The 20,106-nt window shown below is 38.5% G+C and overlaps 1 protein-coding gene across 1 annotated transcript; it reads left to right on the plus strand.

Annotated features, from left to right (window-relative positions):
* Positions 1-2,814: 2,814 nt before the first annotated feature.
* On the plus strand, positions 2,815-15,443 carry LOC145989385 (chitinase-3-like protein 1). The gene is made up of 10 exons (XM_083124729.1): positions 2,815-2,946; positions 5,557-5,742; positions 9,406-9,506; positions 10,720-10,851; positions 11,213-11,340; positions 11,976-12,099; positions 12,394-12,579; positions 13,147-13,269; positions 14,402-14,578; positions 15,170-15,443. The coding sequence occupies exons 1-10, from the start codon at positions 2,895-2,897 to the stop codon at positions 15,365-15,367; spliced, it is 1,407 nt and encodes a 468-aa protein (XP_082980855.1). The 5' UTR covers positions 2,815-2,894; the 3' UTR covers positions 15,368-15,443.
* The last annotated feature ends 4,663 nt before the right edge of the window (positions 15,444-20,106 follow it).

Here is a 20,106-nt window from a genome sequence, read left to right on the forward strand (position 1 = left end):
CCCCTGGCCATCAGCACCACATGCGGCTTGGCATTGTCTTGAAGAAGCAGTACACACTTGCGATTAGCCAATGCTGGTTCCTTATGCTTCAGTGCCTGTTGCGCACGTTCCAACTGCTGCGAGTAGAGGTCCCCAGTGATGGTTTGGCCCATTGGTAGCAGCTCGTAGTCCACCATTCAGAGCATGGTGTAAAGGTGGTCTTACGGTGTGAAGCACAGGGTCCAATGTTGTTGACAACCAATGTCTGGCACGCTTAGGAGTGTCATACAGGACCCACTTTTCGTAACTGGTGAGCACTCGACCGAACATGGGTGTGTTGTGGTGCCAAGAAAGCAATGAGAAACAGACTGTCACTCGTTGTTGCTTCTTGCATTCCAACAGTGTATGAGGTACCCTCTTTCTCAACTTGAACGTCTTCCCTATGTGGTGCAGGTGCAGTCTGGCTGTTTCATCGGAAACCTGGAAGTGGTTGGCAAGCTCACTACACCTTAGGCTGCTGTCCTCCTGTATGGCTGCCTTCAGGGCCTCGTCATCCAGGACCTAACTGTGGTCGGCCACTGCGGGGTTCACCACAAAGTGACAGATCTCCCGACCTGAACGTCTGGAACCAATTCCTAGCGGTGTGTTCATTGACAGCATTATCCCCAAAGGCTTGATTCTGCTGCTGACAAGCCCACCTTAAAGTCATAAAGCAGACAACCCCGAACGAGCTGCTTCAACACTTCCATTTCTCTTCGCCCCTGCTCAAGCTATGGCTGCTATGCGCATCCAGCTATGAGTGCGCAATGTGTCTGTATTGGGCAAGACCAATGTCCCCACTCCCACCCCGACCACTTTTCCGGCACGTGGTACACATATTTTCCTATCAGTGATCACTTCTTCCCATGTGACGTTAAAAACGGCAAGAACTTTTTTGATTACCTTGTATTATTCGGTCGCACCAACATCTCCATGTCTCTCGACTTTATTTCATCACTTGTCACGTATAATGAAAATAATTATCCTAATGATATCAATGTTGTGTGCCGTCGCTAAAATTACATGAAAAGTTGCCTGGCATTCACTTTCTGGTAGTAGGTGGGAGAAACGGTGCTCTGACACTTCCCTGCCATTTCTTTGGGATGTCCATGAACTAGAATAAAATAACTTGTATTTTTGTTGTCTTGCGTCGTTTTTCTTCCACTTTTTGGCCAATTGCGACGACGAGGATGAGTGACGATTAAATGAAATTGACGAAGGGACACTCACAAAGAACACCATGTCCAGGCAGGGAATCGAACCTGGAAACTTTGGTGATGAGATAGAAAGCAAACAACCGAACAGGCAATATAAAATAACTAAATATGGATTCTAGTAACTATTATCTGGTAGAATGTAACAAAACGTCAGCAAGAAAACAGCCATTTCTCAATACAAGAACTCTAAACTCTTCTTTGTCTGTCTGTTTCTCTGTCTCCTACCCCTCTCTTTTCGGCTTAAAAGGGCCTCCCCGATGGCGCAGTGGTAGCGTCGTCGCCTTGTAATCAAGGGTTCCCGGGTTCGATACCCGGTTGAGGCACATAGTGGTTCGGATCCCACTATAAACTGTAGGTCCAGTCCCGATTAGCCTTACTGTGGATAAAGTGGACTTAAACAGCAACTCAATCCAATCCAATTTTCGGCTTAAGACAGTATTAAGTAAGCAAATATAAAGGTAAATATACCCCCTGCTCATTGCAACCTGCTGTAAAAGCATATGGGGGTGATATTGAAGTAGGATCCCACACATTCTTAAACTAGGCCATCCATTGAGTTGATGTGATAAGCACCACGCTCCGGCCGCCTTTACGCTCCCTTCCCCCACCCTCAGGTACTCATTTGTCAGAGATTGAGTGAATCCCAGGGTCGTCCCCTGTAGGGACATTCCGTGAAAAATTCCCACTTGATTTCATCCACCGCAGGAATCGAACCCACGGGCAGTTAGACACACACTACAGAATCACCGCGTCTCCAAGTAAGCCATAAATTTCTTAAATATCTAACTTAACCTGAGACGATTTTGAGAGGTGTATGACTCAAAATTGACTTTTGGAAGCAGTGACGGCAATTAGGGGGCGTGGGGGCAGTTTTCCCTTCTTACTTTTTGCCCCGCACTATGACCTCTTAACGCTAAGCCTTGTCTACCAAGAAAGTAAACTGCCCCCCCCCCCCAACCAGTTTTGGTACCCCATCGCCGCTACTGTTTGGAACACATGTTTCTGTTATTTCAGGAAATCCCTGGGAAAACGGACGTACTCCAGTAATGGTAATCTGGTCTTATGACGACACACGGGAAAAGTACAGGTTCTTGAACGTTCCAGTAAAGTATAAACGTGATATACGATTTTTTAGATAAATTTCACACCCCTTATCATTTATCTTTTATTTCAGCACAGCTTGTTAACTGACAGATGCAGATATTCTCAACAACATCGAAGTGCGATGGGAACTGATCGACTGCACAGCTTACGTAGCAAGGTCTCAAGGTATAAATAGAAGAGAAAAATTGGATTATGCACCTACTTGCAACTGTTTGTCAGGTAAGATTGCTTTAATGCATTATAGTTTGCAACCATAAAAAAATACATTCGCAAATCATGTTTTTTCCTTCACTAACAGGCAATTAATTTGATATTAGATTGTTTATCTTATTTCCTGTTCCTTGTTCGTGTTTCTTTCTTTAGAAAATATTTTCACATACGAGTATATGTCAAACTTTACCAATAAAATAAAACAATACTCTTGCAATTGTTCTGTGAATTTAAAATGTATCAAAGGTATTTGCATTTCAAACGTCTGGTTTGTACAGTGCACCTTATGACAGTTAATTGCTGATATTCTTTATTTGACAATGATTTTTCCCTTTCACAGTCAACATGAAGGTCGCAGTATTGTTTCTAGCAGCATTCTTGGTTCCTACATTGGCACGTAAGTCAAAATAATTTAGTACATAGAATACTGTCTTCTAAAGGCTGTGAGCACTCTGCATTCAGTCTCAAGTATCTGGGTAAAGGTTTTATTGACGTTGTTTCAACTCTTTTATTGGGTTGATTAAGTTCATTTTACTTCCCTTTTCTGCCTTTTTTGGCTAATCGCGAACGATGAGGATGGATGGTGAAAAGATAAAATGGATGAAGGGATAATAACAAACATATAAGTACGACACAACGGAGGATTATACTGGCCGTGAGAGTCCAGACGCCAGAGCCTCGTTAGTCTGCAAAATGCAGTCCAGGGTGTACTACGTGGAAGTGAAGTTGACGTGGGTGTCTTTGGAAAGGTCGCCCCTGTATGTGTGTGTGTGTGTTTTAAAACTGATATGGATACTTTACTTGTGAATTTTCCAAAATAGAAAGATTTAGTTTTGAGTTTCCACTTGCAAGAAATACATTATTGTTGGTTGATGATTTATCTAATTATTTCGTAGCTTTGCGACAGGTGTGTAGGTGACAATGGATATAAAAGGACTCTGGAGTGTCCAGGGCAGAAGTTTCTGTACATATAATAGAGATAGTACTCACACAAGACGAGTAGCGTACGCAGGATTTCATCAACGGGGGGGGGGGGGGTGTTATTTCTAAAACTATCTCCAAATTCACATTACCATTGTTTTATTATACTTTAATTAAATAATAATACTCATAATTAATTAATAATACTTATAATTAATTAGTTGAATTACTACTAATAATACTACTAATACCACTACTAATATGATGTAGTAGAGATCTACATAAATATAGTATTAATTAAAGCAATAGAACGAAATTACTTTCTAGTCATTCAATTTTTAACAAATTCTAGGGAGCATTTTCTTGTTTCTTTGTTACGAAATAATTGTCTAGTCAACGAGGTGAGTCATTTTAGTGTGAAGAAAATCCATAAAAACAAGAAAATATATTTATATAAATTGAAATAATCAAAGTATGGAACTCATCCAAGAATTTGCAGTGGTCTGGTCGGTAGGACGTCTTGACAACCACGCGGAAGATCCGGGTTCGATTCCCGGGGTTGGTTGGAAGTTTTCCGGCTCTGTCCCCAATAATTCACATCTGGATTGTCTCGCTGTTCTTACCAACAAAGCATTTTTAAATAGTTAAGCTTATTGGCGTGTGAATTTAGAAATTCAAACGTACCGTGCCGCGGTAAACAATGGGAAGGCGCACTGGTGACTGTGTATTCTTGTCCGCCTAGCCTTTGTCTATACATTAGCTGCTTACAAAGAAACAAGAACTTTTTTTAGTTAATGCTCATTGATTGAACATTCTTGTAGCTGAGATACAAAACAACTTTTTTTTTCTTTTAAATCATAGTTATTCTCATATTTTATTATCAAGGCATTCGCTCTGAAAGATGCGTGTGCTTGGAATGATGTGCTTTTCTCCGTGCTGCATGGGAATAATAATTCAAATAATAATAATAATTATTATTATTATTAGTGGTAGTAGTAGTAGTAGTATTGTCTCAGATCTTTGACTGTGATAAATTGGCCATTATATTTTTTCCCCACAGCATATTTCATAACATTTCAAAAGCTCAAAGGGGGGTTAAACCCCATAACCCCCCCTTGCGTACGCCACTGCACAAGACCCTTGGAGACGAGCCTGAAGAGACAGGCTTCCTCATTCACGAGACGAAGCGAGACAGTTTCATCTCTGTCCCATCTCTAGGTCCTCCCTCCCCTGGACTGTTATTTCTTTTTTAAAAAAAGATAATAATAAAAAATAGCCTGATACATGAAAAAGTATACCACTGACCACTAAAAGATAAAACATTATTCCATTCTGGAAATAAGGATATTTATTGTATTTACGTGTCTTTAAAACATTTGCGGAACTAGACTATCCTCAAATGAAAGGTATATCGTAATTTGTGAAAATATGTTCTGATACTGGAATGCTATACTAGGGCTACCAGTTGTCCTCTTTTCCCGGATATATCCTACATTTTGATCTTTATGTCCTGCATCTTGAAAGAATTTGAAAAACATGGTAAATGCCCTTCGTTTTCAGTATACCACATAATTTGCCTTAATAAAGTACGTATTTCATTAGGAGAAATTGGAAATCACACGGGAAATTATTTATATCCTACAGGATGTCCCACTAATATGCATATTTAGTAAAAATATATTATAACTATAGTCCATCCTCTACTATAATTTTCTCATAACTTAAACCTTTTCTAAAATATTTTGTATTAGTGCGTATTAGAACAAAGATTGTTAACTATTTTAAGTTTTATAATTATTTTTGACCAAAATTGGTTCTTCTGAGAACTATGCTTGGAAACACAGTAGTAGTGCCATTGATTATAAACTTGGTAATTTTGTACGCAAGAATTACTTTCATAACTGAAAATGTATCAATTTCGCATTACTTGCTACCATTTCCTTAAATTGTATATTATTTTATGTGAATAATGTTTTACATTTTTGTGCTAAGGTACTTCATTTGGTCAAGTACGTCCAACTTCTTGCTTCTGTTGACCTGGTAACAATATGATCTTGTCTTCAAATTGCAAATTATATTTTTCCAGTGAAGAATTTGGTATGCTACTATGGCAGCTGGGCTGTTTACAGACCAGTAGGTGGACGATTTGACGTTGATGACATCGACCCAACGCTCTGCACTCACTTCATCTATGGATTCGCTGGTCTCAGTGCAGATGGACTCATGGTTTCCTTGGATCCATGGAACGACACCCCGGAAATGGACGGCAAAGGTTAGGTTCAAGGCTGTTGAAACGCGTTAACAATAAATATGAAAAGTCGATATCCTTTCTGTTTGAGTTTGGTCGCTTGAAAATTAAATAACCAGGGTTTAATATTAGAAATGATGTTATTCGTGTTCGTTTCATGGATGTGATTTATTTTTTGACTGTTCTGTACAACTTACTTATTCAGGCAAGAGGATGAACTTAAGAATTTTATTTTTTTGTCGCTTCGATACAAGCCAATTCAACTTTTATCATAATAGTTAACTAATGTAACAGAAAGAACGTCGTGTAGCCCTCCTTAGATTGAAGATCTAAAATCTTGCAATTGCTAATGCATAATAAAAGTAACTATGGCCGAATATACGGTGAGTCACATAATTATTCAGACAGATAAGGTTTCTGAATATTTACTGACGTAGTCGTGATATAATATGATGATAAATGTTTAATATTTATTTAACAAATAAAACTCAATATGAGCACACTGTTAATTATCTTCAATTATGTTTAATATAATATATTAGTAAAATATTTTCATTAAACAAAACAAAGATTTTTTGTGGGTTAAACAAAATTATTCGGACACCTGGAAGGAGAAACAGGAAAACACGCTTGAAAAACAACGAACAGAAATGTTAGTATCTGGTAGGCATCCCTTTCATTTTTAACACCTTGGATAAACGATTTGGCATACTTTCTACCAATTTTCTGGTGTAGTACGTACACTGGCGATATGTTGGCCCATTCATGTTGAAGTCTCTCCTTGAGGTCTGCCTTCGAGGTTATAGGTGTTTTCCTCACTTCTTTTTCCAACTTACACCAGAGGTGCTCAATGACGTTCAAGTCTGGAGACTGCGGTGGAGGATGGATCACTTTTGGGCAGTTGTACAATAACCATTCTTCTACTACGCGGGAAGTGTTCTTCGGGTCATTATCTTGATAAAACATAAAGTTACAGAGAATGCCCATCATTTCAGCACTAGTCTTTAGATTTTACTTCAGAATGTCAAGGTAACGGTACCTGTCCATTGTCTGTTCGATGAAAGCCAATTTACCAACGCCTTGGGCCGACATGCAACCCCAAACCATTACGTGACCACCTCCGTGCTTCACTGTTGCTTGCAAATTTTTCCCTCGGAGCTCCTCATTTGGTTTACGCCACACTGTTACCCTCCCATCTGACTCACAAATATTGAATTTACTCTCGTCAGTGAAAATTACCCGATTCCACCATGTCTGATCCTTTCCTAAGTGTTCCTTTGCGAACACCAGTCTTTTTGTCCTGTTTGGCTTACTTACAAATGGCTTTCTCCTGGCTACACGGCCATGATAGTTTGCCCTTCTGAGCACTCTTCGTATAGTTTCAGGATGACTATGCTTTCCACACTCCTCAGCTACCTCAGCACACACCATTGGAGCACTCATCTTTGTTTTTATAAAAAAATTTCCTCACGATTACTGTCTCTTCTCTGGGGGAAAAAATTCTTGGTCTCCCTGTATGACCGTGGGACTCGATCCTGTCTTCATCTTTAAATCGCTTAATAATATCTGCAACTGTACTTTTTTTCATTTTCAACATTGAGGCTATTGCACGGTAAGTTTTACCCTTAGCGTGGTGCCATATCACTAACTGACGTTGTTCAAATGAACTTTCCTTTCCTCTTCGCTGCCTTCCTTCTTCTTTGATTGGCACACACCGCCTATGAGCGATTTCTTGCCAGGGGTCCTATTTGGTTTGTTATGAGAAAGTTTGTTTACATTCCAAGTGTCTGTTTGTTTATGTTACAATGTTGTTTTTTCGTGCAAAGCTGTACAGTATCCACATGACATCAGACCGTGGCTCGTAGAGTAGAGTCGAAAGGGACATCGGAAATGGAATACCCACACGTTGTAACTGTTTGTATAGAGTATTGCGATGTTGTTGTCGAATTGGGCATTGTAAAAACAAATGTGTGGTTGATTGAATAGGTTCTCCACACGGACAGGAAGTTGCAGGCACGGTATATGAACTGGGATGTATAACGACGTGACCTGTACGCATTCGCATGGTAAACACTAAAACTGCACGGGGTAGGTTAATGTGTTGAAACCAAGGACGTTTATTGCCGACTTGCGCATGCCATCTATATGTATTGGTATTGAGGAGTTGCTGGGTACACCAATCGTCCCATTGTTGTTCTACTTTGATTTTTACCCGTGGGAGGAGGTCAGTGTACGGCAGGCGCATCGGGGTAACAGTTTCTTTCGTTCTTGCTTGTTTGGCCATTACATCAACGCGATCTTGATATTTATTGAGGTCACTGTGGGCGCGAATATATGTGAAGGTCGCTGACAGACCCTGCTGTTGAAGGTCTAACATGATTCGGAGAATAAGATAGGGAAATACCGTTAATTTATATGCTGCCCGACCTGTTCGTGCTAACGTTTGAAGTACGCTCAATGCGTCCGTAAGAATTAACGAATGATCGATTCGTAACTGCAGGGCGAATTGTAGTGCTTTATAGATAGCATAACATTCCGCCGAGAAAATCGACATATCGGATGGGAGGGAAAATTGTCGGGTGATGTTATGAGATGGTACGTAAAAAGCACATCCCACACCGTCTGCAGACTTCGATCCGTCAGTATAAATAAAGGTTGATGTGGGCCACAATTCTCTATAATTTTCATGTCTGCCATGATCTTCATATTGTATCTCTACTCGGGGTTCTGTGGGAATATTCAGTTGATATAAAAGCGGGTCCGGATGGGTAAAAGTTTGGTGGTAAGCGTCAGGGTCAATATTATAACATTGTAAGAAAAAAAAAAACGTTTAGTGAGGGGAGGGGGGTCGGGAGGCTCCTCTTCGCTGCATTTCTACATAGAAAATGTTCTTATATCACAACTTTGTTAAACAAAACGCGATCGTAATTGCTACAGAAACCTACAGGAAACCAGAGTTAATATATATGAACACAGTATCAATCAATTCGTAAATCGAAATTGTCACTGTATCGCAAACTTACGTTAACATTTACTATGTGTCAGAATAATTTTGTGGCACTATTTTTGCAACGGTAGGGATTCATCCTTCGTTATATTGTTGCTGATGTTCGTTTTTTAACTTTTTATCGTCCAATTTTGTGCTAAGCATGACATTTTTTAAACGAAAATCAACTTCAACGCTGTACACAGATTTCACTCCCTTCCCGCTCTTAAACGTTAGAAATTTACTGTGTGTCCGAATAATTATGTGACTCACTGTATATTTTCAGAGGGAAAATTTTGTTTCATAACGAATTTACAAATGTGATGCCTGAGAAAGTAAACACAGAGGAGTATTTCATGGCACCCAACACTCTTTTCAATTCAAACACTCGTTTTTTCAAGAGATATAGAACAAATATATTTTACCACATAATTTATAAATTTATAATAAATATATTTCTGGCTTGTATGGTAGGCTATCAAAGATAATTTGAAAGGCACTTTATCAAAGATAACGATAATCTGACAACCACTAAAAGAGAATATAACAATCATTATTATTATTATCAGTAATTATTATGTTGTCTTGTATTACACGAAAATTTGTTAATAATTATATAATATTAGGATTTTTGCACAAGGTGCATGGCCAAATACAGATCTCACAATATTTATTAAAATTCAGATTTCTTCTTATTTCAGATGCTTTCACAAGGTTTACAAACATGAGGTGGGCTAACCCATCGCTGAAGATTCTTTTGGCCATAGGTGGTTGGAATGAAGGATCGCCTAAGTATTCTGCCGTAAGTATGAATGACATATTTGCATTTGTATTTTTCATATTTAGCGTCACTTTTCTACTACTTTTGGCTAATCGCAACGATGAGTGATGATTAGATGAAATTGATGTCAATTTAGAACCCGAGCACTTCATTATGGAGATCGAAAGTCGACCATTTAACGCACTCGACCATCGAGTTTGAAAATGACATCGTTAGGTTTGCATGGCATTATTAAACAAACAGTTTTAATAATTGAGTGTTAATTCTATGGGGAATTGAAATTTCAGAAATAACGCGTTTGTTTGTCAAGGTCAGTTTTGGCAGTTAATCGATTCGTGTTTTTTTGAGTTGATCAACCTCGCCCATGATCGTAAACAGTAAAATTTCGGGGAGGATTTATCCGCAATTATCCTTAGTCACTATGCACTACACAAGTAGGTATTTATTGAGACAGAGTTAAATCTATATACTGCACTGACCGCTGCGTGTGGAGAGGAGTTATGAAACCAGAAGTCTGATTGATTCGATTGATTGATTTAGTTTATTTTACGTCGCTTTTCTGCCAATTTGGCAGAATGGCGGCAATGGGGATAAATAAGATGAAGTTGATGAAGGGACATTCACAAACACAAGCCCCACAGATAATATCCTCACCGTGGGTTCAGGCGCCAGAGCCTCGTTGGCCTGCAAGAAGCAGTTACCGGGGTGTACTACGGAGAAGTGAAGTTGACATTTGGGCTCCTCTTACACCCTCCAGAAGTGAGAGAGGAGGGGGTTGCCAGGTGGGTTGTGATTCCAAGAATAAAACCTGTTAACCCTAATTTTCAAGAATTCGATACATTTGATAATTCTGACTCGATTCTCTCAAGGAAGGGCTTTGTTAGTACGTTCTCTCTGTTCTGTTCTTGTAAAGCTTTGGATAAGTAATTTGCAAATGAGTTAGCGATTTTTGTTTCTGAACTTGCATTAAACCAACCTACCAGAAGTTTCTGGAGGGTGTTTGAACCCTCCCCTCCCCCCTTTAAATAAGGCCATGGACTCACCTGAAGTTGATTATTACTCACAAGTTCACGATCTTTCAAACACTGAGAGGTATGTCACTCTGAATCAATACAGTTCCATGGGTTCTATATTTTTCAAGAGGCAGTTCCACACATCCAAATGATATCTCAAGTGTGATATACTGCTCTTAAATCATTGTTGTTAGATTAACGTTCCGTTTCGTTTCATTCAGATGGTATCAACAGCGGAAGGTAGGAAGAAATTCATCGACAGCGCTCTAGAGCTTCTGCATACTTACAAGTTCGACGGTCTTGACTTCGACTGGGAATACCCCGTTGGAAGAGGAGGAAATCCAGAAGACAGGGTTTGTCAATATTTGTTATTTGCAGTTGTAAGATATCGGGTTAAATATGAAGGAACAATTAACTTTCCCACAAGTTTTTTATAATGTACAAAGTTTGTATGAGAAGTGTATTTTTAACTAGGTACAAGATCTTACAATAGTTTAAATCATTATTTCTAGCATGGATATTTCTATGTACTTGCTCCTTCAACAGTTCATGGTCCATTCAAAACAATGATATTAACCAAAATAGGTAAAATGGCACCCAAAATAACCAACATCCAAATATTAGTACTTTGAAACTAAACTGCAAAATAGCAACGTTTCGAAGGAACATTTTGAATTATTGTACATAAAAATTACAATATGAAATCATTTTCAGGAAAACTTCCCTGCTCTCCTGAAGGAGTTGAAGGCTGCCTTTGAACCCGAGGGTCTCTTGCTCACAGCTGCTGTCTCTGCCGGAAAGGGAACCATCGATGTTTCATACGATGTTCCAGCAATATCAGAGTAAGGAGATTTTTCTCTAAGTTTCCTAATGTTTTATCTTTCCTCGAAAATATTGGAGTAGGAATCTCGAAGCTGTATTGATTTCAGGACTAGCTTTCGTTCTCATTCTAGTGTTCGTAGGGGAGGAGGCGTTGGAACGAGGACACACTCTTCGAATTTGTTGGAGATGAAATATTTCAATCCAGCACATTCTTTAATTAAAATTTATATAACCTCCCTTTCATTTTATTGGAAAGTTACTTTTTAAAAGTACCGAGTTAGTAGTTACTGTTATATTTTACCAAATTTCCATGCATTCATAGTTCTTGCATTCATCTGAGTATATATATATATATATGTATGTATGTATATATATATGTGTGTGTGTGTGTGTGTGTGTGTGTGTGTGTGTGTGTGTGTGTGTGCGCGCGCGCGCGCGCTTGTGTGTGTGTGTGTGGTAAGTAGAATTTTGTAATTTTTCAGATAGGCAGGAACACAAATTACCAATTGTATTCAGTATTTACACCTTTTGTGTGTTTCGTATCGAGGACAATGAGCTCAAATCCTTCAATACAGAACAACATGAAACCAGATTTAGTGTAAGTTAACTAAATACAAAATAAATTATTACCTTGCAACGATAACTTCTTTTTAAGATCTTTGGATTACATCAACCTGATGAGCTACGACTTCCACGGAGCCTTCGACGGAGCTACGGGAATAAACTCACCCTTGTACGGAAGACCAGACGAAGAAGGAAACAGCACTTACTACAACGCGGTAATATTTCTTTTAAAATGAAATACGCTGTTGTTATGACTGTATCATTCTTGCAATTAGCAGTTATACTTACATCCTTTCATTTTTGTATCGTCATTTTTGTTTTTATTTACATAATTGTACATATGTTCTGTTGTCACTGTTAATATTTTCTATCCTATTTTTCCAGAATTATTTTCCATTCCTTGCTGATTTTTATAGTTGATGTATGTACTGTATGTGTGTTGGGAATATTTGAAGTTGAACAGTTTATTTTCTTTCTCTTGTTCATGTTATTGACACTGTATTTCCCAGAACTTCAGCGTCAACTATTGGATCGGCCTAGGAGCCCCTAAGGAAAAGATAAATATGGGAATGCCTTTGTACGGAAGGACATTTACCCTGGACAACCCTGCTAACACCGGACTGGGGTCTCCTGCATTGAGGCCAGGCATTGCTGGGCAATACACAAGGGAGGGTGGCTTTCTCGGTTATAATGAGGTAACTATCAAAACGCCATTTGTTTTTGAGTGTAGTATCTCTTTATTTCTTCTATGGTTTTAGCGGAACTCATACGATATAGCCTACATGTAGTTTGTGATGGAATGCGCACTATTATTCTCTCCACCCCAAAATACCTGCAATAGTGAAAGATCATTTTCAATTATTCGTTTCTATTCATTCTGTCTGATTAACCCTTTATTATTGTATTGAACGTTTGGTTAGAATATGTGGTATTTTTTTAATGAATTGAAATTACACGCAAATCAATTTCATGCCAAAGAAAGCTGAATTCCATTGTCAGTTATGTAAATAAAACATACTTTGTGTAGAGGAGAATGTTTCTTCTTCATTGATATATAAAACATTCTAACGTTCATAAAGTTTAATTAATTCAGAGGAGAGCACATTGTTATAATGTATTCGATTTTTGATTATCCGTGTAACTTACAAATTTACCCGGCTCATACACTTTAAATTAAAATGAAGTTTGCTCTCTGAATATTCTTGAAATATTGTCTTTGTAACAAACCTTTTTTTACACTGACTAGTCACAATTTCTTGTAGATGTGTGTAGATTTTAAACAAGTCGGCTGGACCATTGTGAGGGACGAGTATTACATGACTCCTTACGCTTATAATGGAAATCAGTGGATTAGCTACGACGATATAGAATCACTGACGCTTAAGGTAAGTTTATATTAGTATCCATCTTTCACACACACACACATACACATTAATTTACACATACATACACAAATATATAAGTATATATATATATATATATATATATATATATATATATATATATTGAAGTGTGACTCAGATTAACATCAGGAACCGAGAGTCACTGGGATGTAGCAAATGACAAAACGAGAGGTTTAAAGTTCATAATGACTGTAAGGGGCCCGGTCAATGAAAGAAAAGATGAGATATAACTGAGTGAAATGCTCTCTTCCCACTTATCATACCTGTCTGATGTTCTCGATGAGTACTGTCCTAGATGTATCTAACAGGCCGTGTCCATAGCCATTGTCAGAATTCGTACTTCGACTCTGACTCACGCTCCTTCCGTTATCCCGCACTAAGTTCATCGATTGATTTTGTATGCCAACTGAGAGCGATGTCCTCCCGAACTTCATGTTTTATACTGCTACCGTACTAGAGGTTATTACTCTTCATGTCCTCTATCGGTGAGGTGTACTTTCGTCACCTCCCGTATAACCTCAGCACAGAGGTATTTGGAAATGCTGCGCAATCCTGGGAAGACGAGAGCATTAAACGAGCGTCTTCTCTATCTTCACTCATTATACCTCATCAATATATGTATGTATGTATATATATGGGGGGAGGGTGTGCGTGCGTGTGTGTGCGTGTGTGTGTGTGTGTGTGTGTGTGTGTTTGTGTGTTTTATGAGTTATAATTCTATATAAATTCACCACGACCACTTTATTTTCAATTGCATTTGTGCTTGTATGCTAAGTGAACTAATATTAAATTAATAGGAATTACGCAATGCTTAATTTTGTTCTCGGTCAGAATTAGAGTCATAGAGTAACAATAGTTCAGAAAACCTATTTTTACTCTATGTAGCATATGATTCAGCTATAGATTTCTGCCTTGACAGATCTTTATACACTAGTCTGTCAGCACGTTTGGAAGATTGAACAATTGAAAACCGTTCATACATTGTGATGCGTCATTTTGCAATTTGCCAAGATGTAGTATATACTAGGATCATGTGTTCTTTTTCACGTTCATTATGGGGTTAAAGTTACTGTAGAAACAAGATCAAAACAAATATATAATATTCTTTTTATAGGCGAACTACATTCTGGATCACGATTTGGCTGGTGGGATGGTGTGGTCAATTGAAACTGACGACTTCAACAATAATTGTGGCGACGGCAAGAATCCCCTTCTGAACGCCATTTACAGGACACTCAATGGGGAACCCCCTGAAGCTTTATCAACCACCACCAAGGACCCCTCAATCACGGTACGAATGTCAATCGATTTTTAATATAAACTGCTAGAATTGTTTGCAGAATTTATACATATATACATATACATACACATACAGTATGGCCGGAAAAGAAGTATACCGAAAGTTGTATAGGCTACTTCTTTTCCGGCCATAATGTATATACACACGTACATAAGCAGTTGGAAGATGAAAGGTAAGGAAGTGGAAAATACGAGATATGGCTGATCACAAGAGCCTAATTGATACAATTTTGGTGTAATTTTACCACTACAAGCCTCTAAAACTTAATTTACACCAGTCATCACCCAGATTAGAAGTGTGGCCAAAGCCATATGGTTATACAATTGATTAAAAGTTCAAGGTACATATTCTCAATTACCGTTACTGTTAGACTGCAAGGTATGCAATCCTATCCCTAGCGTAATTTGGGTTGTCTACTTTTAAGGGGCTCTCCATTCTGACTAAAATACTAGTAAGGTCTGCTTAGTACTTTCTGTCCTTTTTGTTTCCTTTCATCCTCATTGTTACAATTAACCTAAAGAGGCGTAAATCCACAATAAAAAAAAAGAAAATTCTAAAATAAAAGCTTGATTTCCTTTGCAGCCTACACCAGCACCAACTGACCAATGCAGTCACGAGGGCAATAACCCCAACCCAGATGACTGCACCAAGTACTTCCTCTGCGTCAACATGGGCACCTACTGGCAAGTCACCGAGCAGACCTGCACCTCGGGAACCGTCTTCAATCCTGATGCAGGCATCTGCGATTGGCCAGAGAACGTACCGGGCTGCAATGCTTAAATCAATAAAACCTTCAAAAGTTTTCCCTCTTCTCTAGACATGCCCGCACGATGACGTTGACGACTGCAATACATGTTGAAGCTTGTGATTTGTTCAAATATAAATAAATAAAAGAATTATCAATATGTTTCAAGCATATTACTTTATAGCACATAAGAAATTATATTTTCAGAAAATTGTACTTTTTACAAATACCACAGATAAGGGTGTGGTTAGCGTTAAAGAGATAGAATACCCTCTCTATCCACACATTTTATAATTATAGAATATATATATATATATATATATATATATATATATATATATATATATGTGTGTGTGTGTGTGTGTGTGTGTGTGTGTGTGTGTGTGTGATGTGCTGAACGATGCGATTTCCCAACACTTTCGCTTTTGGTACTTACAACGTTTACCACTTTGCTCCTCAATTAGTGATAAATCCTACCATAATTTAGAAACATTTAGCATAATTTCGAAGTTTAAGCAACACTTTTTATTATCGTCAATACACACGACAGGGAGGGGGAAGACAATATAAATTCTTGCAAAATCTGAAATGTCGTCAATGTTATTTTCGTCGATTTTTATAGATTCACATTTAAATATTTCGTATTTCAAAGTAAGAAGCAAGGGCCCTTTGCCACACCTTGAGCATGGGCCTGCAGCTAACATTCTAAATACTACGGGCAGTACAAGCAAAACGTGTGAATGTAATTGAACCCATTTTGCAAACCTTCCTCGGTTTACCATAGTTTCTTCCTACACTCCGAAGAAGCCACGAGTCGCCACTGCGAGCAGTCCTTATTGCGAACACTTGGTGCCTGAAAAAGAATAACCTCGAAGTGCTGTGTCCTAATTGCCAACACATTTTTCTGTGTTGAGACCTACAACTTTCTCTCACACTTTCGGAGTCTTCTTAATATTTTTTTTAAAGGGACTCAGCTCCATACTTGAGACTGGTCAGTGTTTTGTTAGAACATAGAAAATTCGACTTGATTAAAATTGTCGCCGAAGTATATATAATATAATTTAATAATAAAAATGTGGCCAATTTTTTGTTTAACACTTCTTAACTGAAAAGAGCTTCATTTAATAAAAGCAATTATTAGCTTTACCTAAACTTTAAAACATATGACACTGTTCTTAAAAATTTGTGAATATCACCAATCTCCCTGTACTATACTTGAAGTGCTCCTCGTCTTCCTTTCCCCCCCCACAAAAAAAAAACACTTTTTCTTCCGTTTTACAATTGCGAAGTTCATTTCCATCCTAAGAATCATGTCAATGAACTTCTCTGCCCCTGCTTTTAAGCTTTTTCAGTGGCGAAGCGTGACATTTTTACATAGTCATCGCAAGACTTGCCAAACGTCAGGGTCAATCTTTCAACCGTGGAGGGGGAGGGGGGATTTCTACATTGATAATGATGATAACAGTGTTCTTACAGACGTGTGAAGTAGAGATGGCCAAATTCATTTTTTTCTCTACGTTGTATATGATCGTAAAATAAGGAAGACTAAACTTTCTTAAATTCTACCCGAAAAATGGAAATATTGTTAAACGTCTCTCTTCGAAATTCGAATTGCCTCCGAAATCCGGGTAGTAAAATTTCCGAATCGAGATTTAAAATTTTCCTGAATCCTGATTTTTTGACCATCCCTGGTGTGAAAGTAAGTATGTCTGTCACCCCGAGAACAAAAATTTTGATCAGTCTTGTCATTCATAAGCATAGTAAACACAAGACAACATAAAATACTTCGTGTTTTGTAAAGAAAGAACATTATTTTACGAAATCGATATTTGAACCGCAGGACCAAAAAATTAAAAAAAAAATTTAAAAAAATTAAATACTGTGAAGAAAATACAATGGATCCAGAACTGCTTTTTTCCCCCCAGTTCTTTCTAGGGGAAATGTATGCTTTTGCTTACTTATATTTTTTTTCTATGTACCATTACTTTCATGTAGTCTGTGTAAGTTGCGTTGCGATGCTCTTCAATGTGTTTTTCTCTTAAAAACAAGAGCGTTGCATGCTTTAGGCCTACAGTGCTGGGCATTCTGAGAAGTTTCATCTTGATGACGTCACAGAAATCCTGCAGTGTTTGTTAGCAAGGGGGCTGGAAAAAAGGTCTCTTATGATTTGATTGATTGATTTATTGATTGATTTAGTTTATTTTACTTCGCGTTTTGTGCCTCTTGACTAATTTGCGAAGATGAGGATAAGTGATGTAATGATGAAATTGATGAATGGACATTCACAAACAACCAAGCCCTAGCGGGATTCGAACCTGGGACCCTTGGCGTCGCAGCGCGATGTGCTAACCACTCGGCCACAGGGTCCGGCTAAGGTCTCTTATGACCCCTTCAAGAGCGGGGGAAAGCGGTCGAAGAACCTTGGATTCGCAGACCTGCTGCGATGACTTGGCCCGCCTGACTCCATTGCACTCAATAGGAAACGTAGCGGGACGGTTGGACACGGGGGTAGAACTGGGCTCTCCCTTCGATATGCTAAACTTAGCGAATCTCTTGCGTATTCCTAGCTGTTTCATGGCGTCGCGTGACTAAAATTTCGCTCAAATATGCGAGTATTCCGACATATTTTTCACTTCTTCTCTAAAATATTTAAAAAGCAAAATTTTTATTATTTTGCTTTGTCATCGCCGCATCTTCCGATGATCGGACGCCTCGCCTCTGAAGCTTTATATAAGGTATTCCACTCTTTGATGTGGCCTACCTAGCTCAATGTTGATTTTGTGGTTCCATCCCTTTATTGTAGTATTTGTCCGGTGCAGGCCCGTACCCAGGGAGGAAAGGGGGTCATACCCCGCCCCCTCGAGCCATGAAATAGTTTGATGCAAACTTACAAAAATAACATGGATAATATTTAAGATTTTGTAAGAATTTAGATTTTCTTCTTGTATAAATGAATGGGTTGTCCCTGGAGAGCAGGGACGGCGCCAGAAATTTTCGACCGGGTGAGCAGAAGCTCCTTATTGATAGATTAGGGTGGGCAGTATAAATGTAAGACCATGTATGTGTACGTATGTATCCCCCTCTCTCTTACACTCCCGATTTTCCTCTTACTTCTTTTTCCTTTCCTTGTTTTCCTCTTTATTCTTTTCTAATCTATTCTCGCATCTTGTTCCATTTCCTTTCGTTTTGTTTCTGATGGACACAAGGAAGTGTTTACACATGCGCAGCCATACTCCAGCCATACATTCTAATGTATGCATGTTAATACAGTGAAATAAATTTGAATTAGATTTAAGCTTGTGTTGCAAATACAAGGCACATACTTGATTTTATGTATTCGGCGACAATGATAGAAAGTGCGATGGTAGACAATCGTGCAGTTTCTCGTAATTTAAATGCATGTTCTTGAGCATAGTATTTTCATCGTATGAGTTTTTAACTGAAAGAGTTTTCTTACTCCTTAGGGATCACTTTTCTTAGCTTACAAGGTTTGTACAACTGAGAAATCTATCTGAATGTTTGTAGTAGCGGCGATTGGGTGCCAAGATTTGAGGGGCAAGGACAATATACTACTTCTTGGTAGAAAAGGCTTAGCATAAAAAGGCCATAGTGCGGGGGCAAAAAGTGGCAAAATTTGGCGAAGGAACCGCATCCCCCACTTCCCGGTCTTCCTAATCGCCGCTACTGAATGTTTGGATTAAAATGAACGTCTTATTAGGAATGATTTAAAACACACACGGAAATCAAATTCTTTGTTCATTGTCCATGAAGTATTCCTAGGCTAATGAAAGGCTATTTTGACAGAATATCACTCACAAACAAGTAAGATCGAAAAATCTGTTCAGAATTGAAGAGATTATTAGCTAAGTTGTTATTCATTTTCTGAACTGTCATGTTACTAATGCGGGAGAAGCAATACACGTATGGTTGGTTACATGAACATATTTTTTGAGGTAACAAAATGATTTAGGACACAAGGAATTCATCGAAGTTGATCACCGTGCCAGTAATAATTCATATATTTTTCATAATGACTTGGGTTGCATGGCGTGACCATTTCGAACACACTAGAATGTCAACCTCTATCCTGTGCAGCACACCCTGGAAACTTTATTCTTTTAGGGCAACGAGTCCCTGGTGCTTGGACCACTGTCAAAGTAATAATTTATGAGGGTTTGTATTTTGAGTGTCAGCTTGTGTTTGTTTTCGCCCCTTCGTAACTTTAATCTAATTACCATTGAACCTTATCGTCGTCATTATCAAAATTAGCAGAAAAATGACTTAACCTTTAAACAGCCAATGGGTCATATATGACCCATGGTGCGGATTACAACATTCACGTGCTTTTAGGACCTTCATACTTGTATGTGAGGTTGTAAACGCTGACAGATGTTGAGACAAGACATTGAAATGTCATGTCATCCCCCTCCCCCTTTCTCTAATATGCAAATTAGCTATTTTTAGCCAAAATGCAAATTGTACATATTGCTTCATATTTCAGCTTGTATGAGAACTAGAACTTGAAACAAGTTTCGCTTTGTTGCAAAAGGTCTACTCTTTGAAAACAATGCAAATGTTTGCGCCGTTTTTCCAAAATAACGGGAGAAGAGGGTGCGAACGCCAGATTTTTTTTTCATTGAAATTTTGGGAATTGGCCCCTCCCAACCCCGTTTTTCTCACTTGGGCTTTCTGAATTGTACACGGTCGCGTGCTCTGATGTTTTTGCTTTCAAACAAAAGTTATCCGAAGTAGATTGCTTAAATAGTATCCGAGA

Source organism: Lepisma saccharinum, chromosome 1 (genome assembly GCF_977018435.1).
Source record: "Lepisma saccharinum chromosome 1, izLepSacc3.1, whole genome shotgun sequence".
In the NCBI taxonomy this organism is placed as follows: Eukaryota; Metazoa; Arthropoda; class Insecta; order Zygentoma; family Lepismatidae; genus Lepisma; species Lepisma saccharinum.

What these genes read in the sequence shown, in the direction of transcription:
- LOC145989385 (XM_083124729.1), top strand. Translation starts at nt 2,895, where the DNA reads ATGAAGGTCGCAGTATTGTTTCTAGCAGCATTCTTGGTTCCTACATTG. An exon ending in TAGAATCACTGACGCTTAAG is followed by an intron (nt 13,270 to 14,401) that starts GTAAGTTTATAT and finishes TTCTTTTTATAG; the next exon opens with GCGAACTACATTCTGGATCA. An exon ending in CCAAGGACCCCTCAATCACG is followed by an intron (nt 14,579 to 15,169) that starts GTACGAATGTCA and finishes TTTCCTTTGCAG; the next exon opens with CCTACACCAGCACCAACTGA.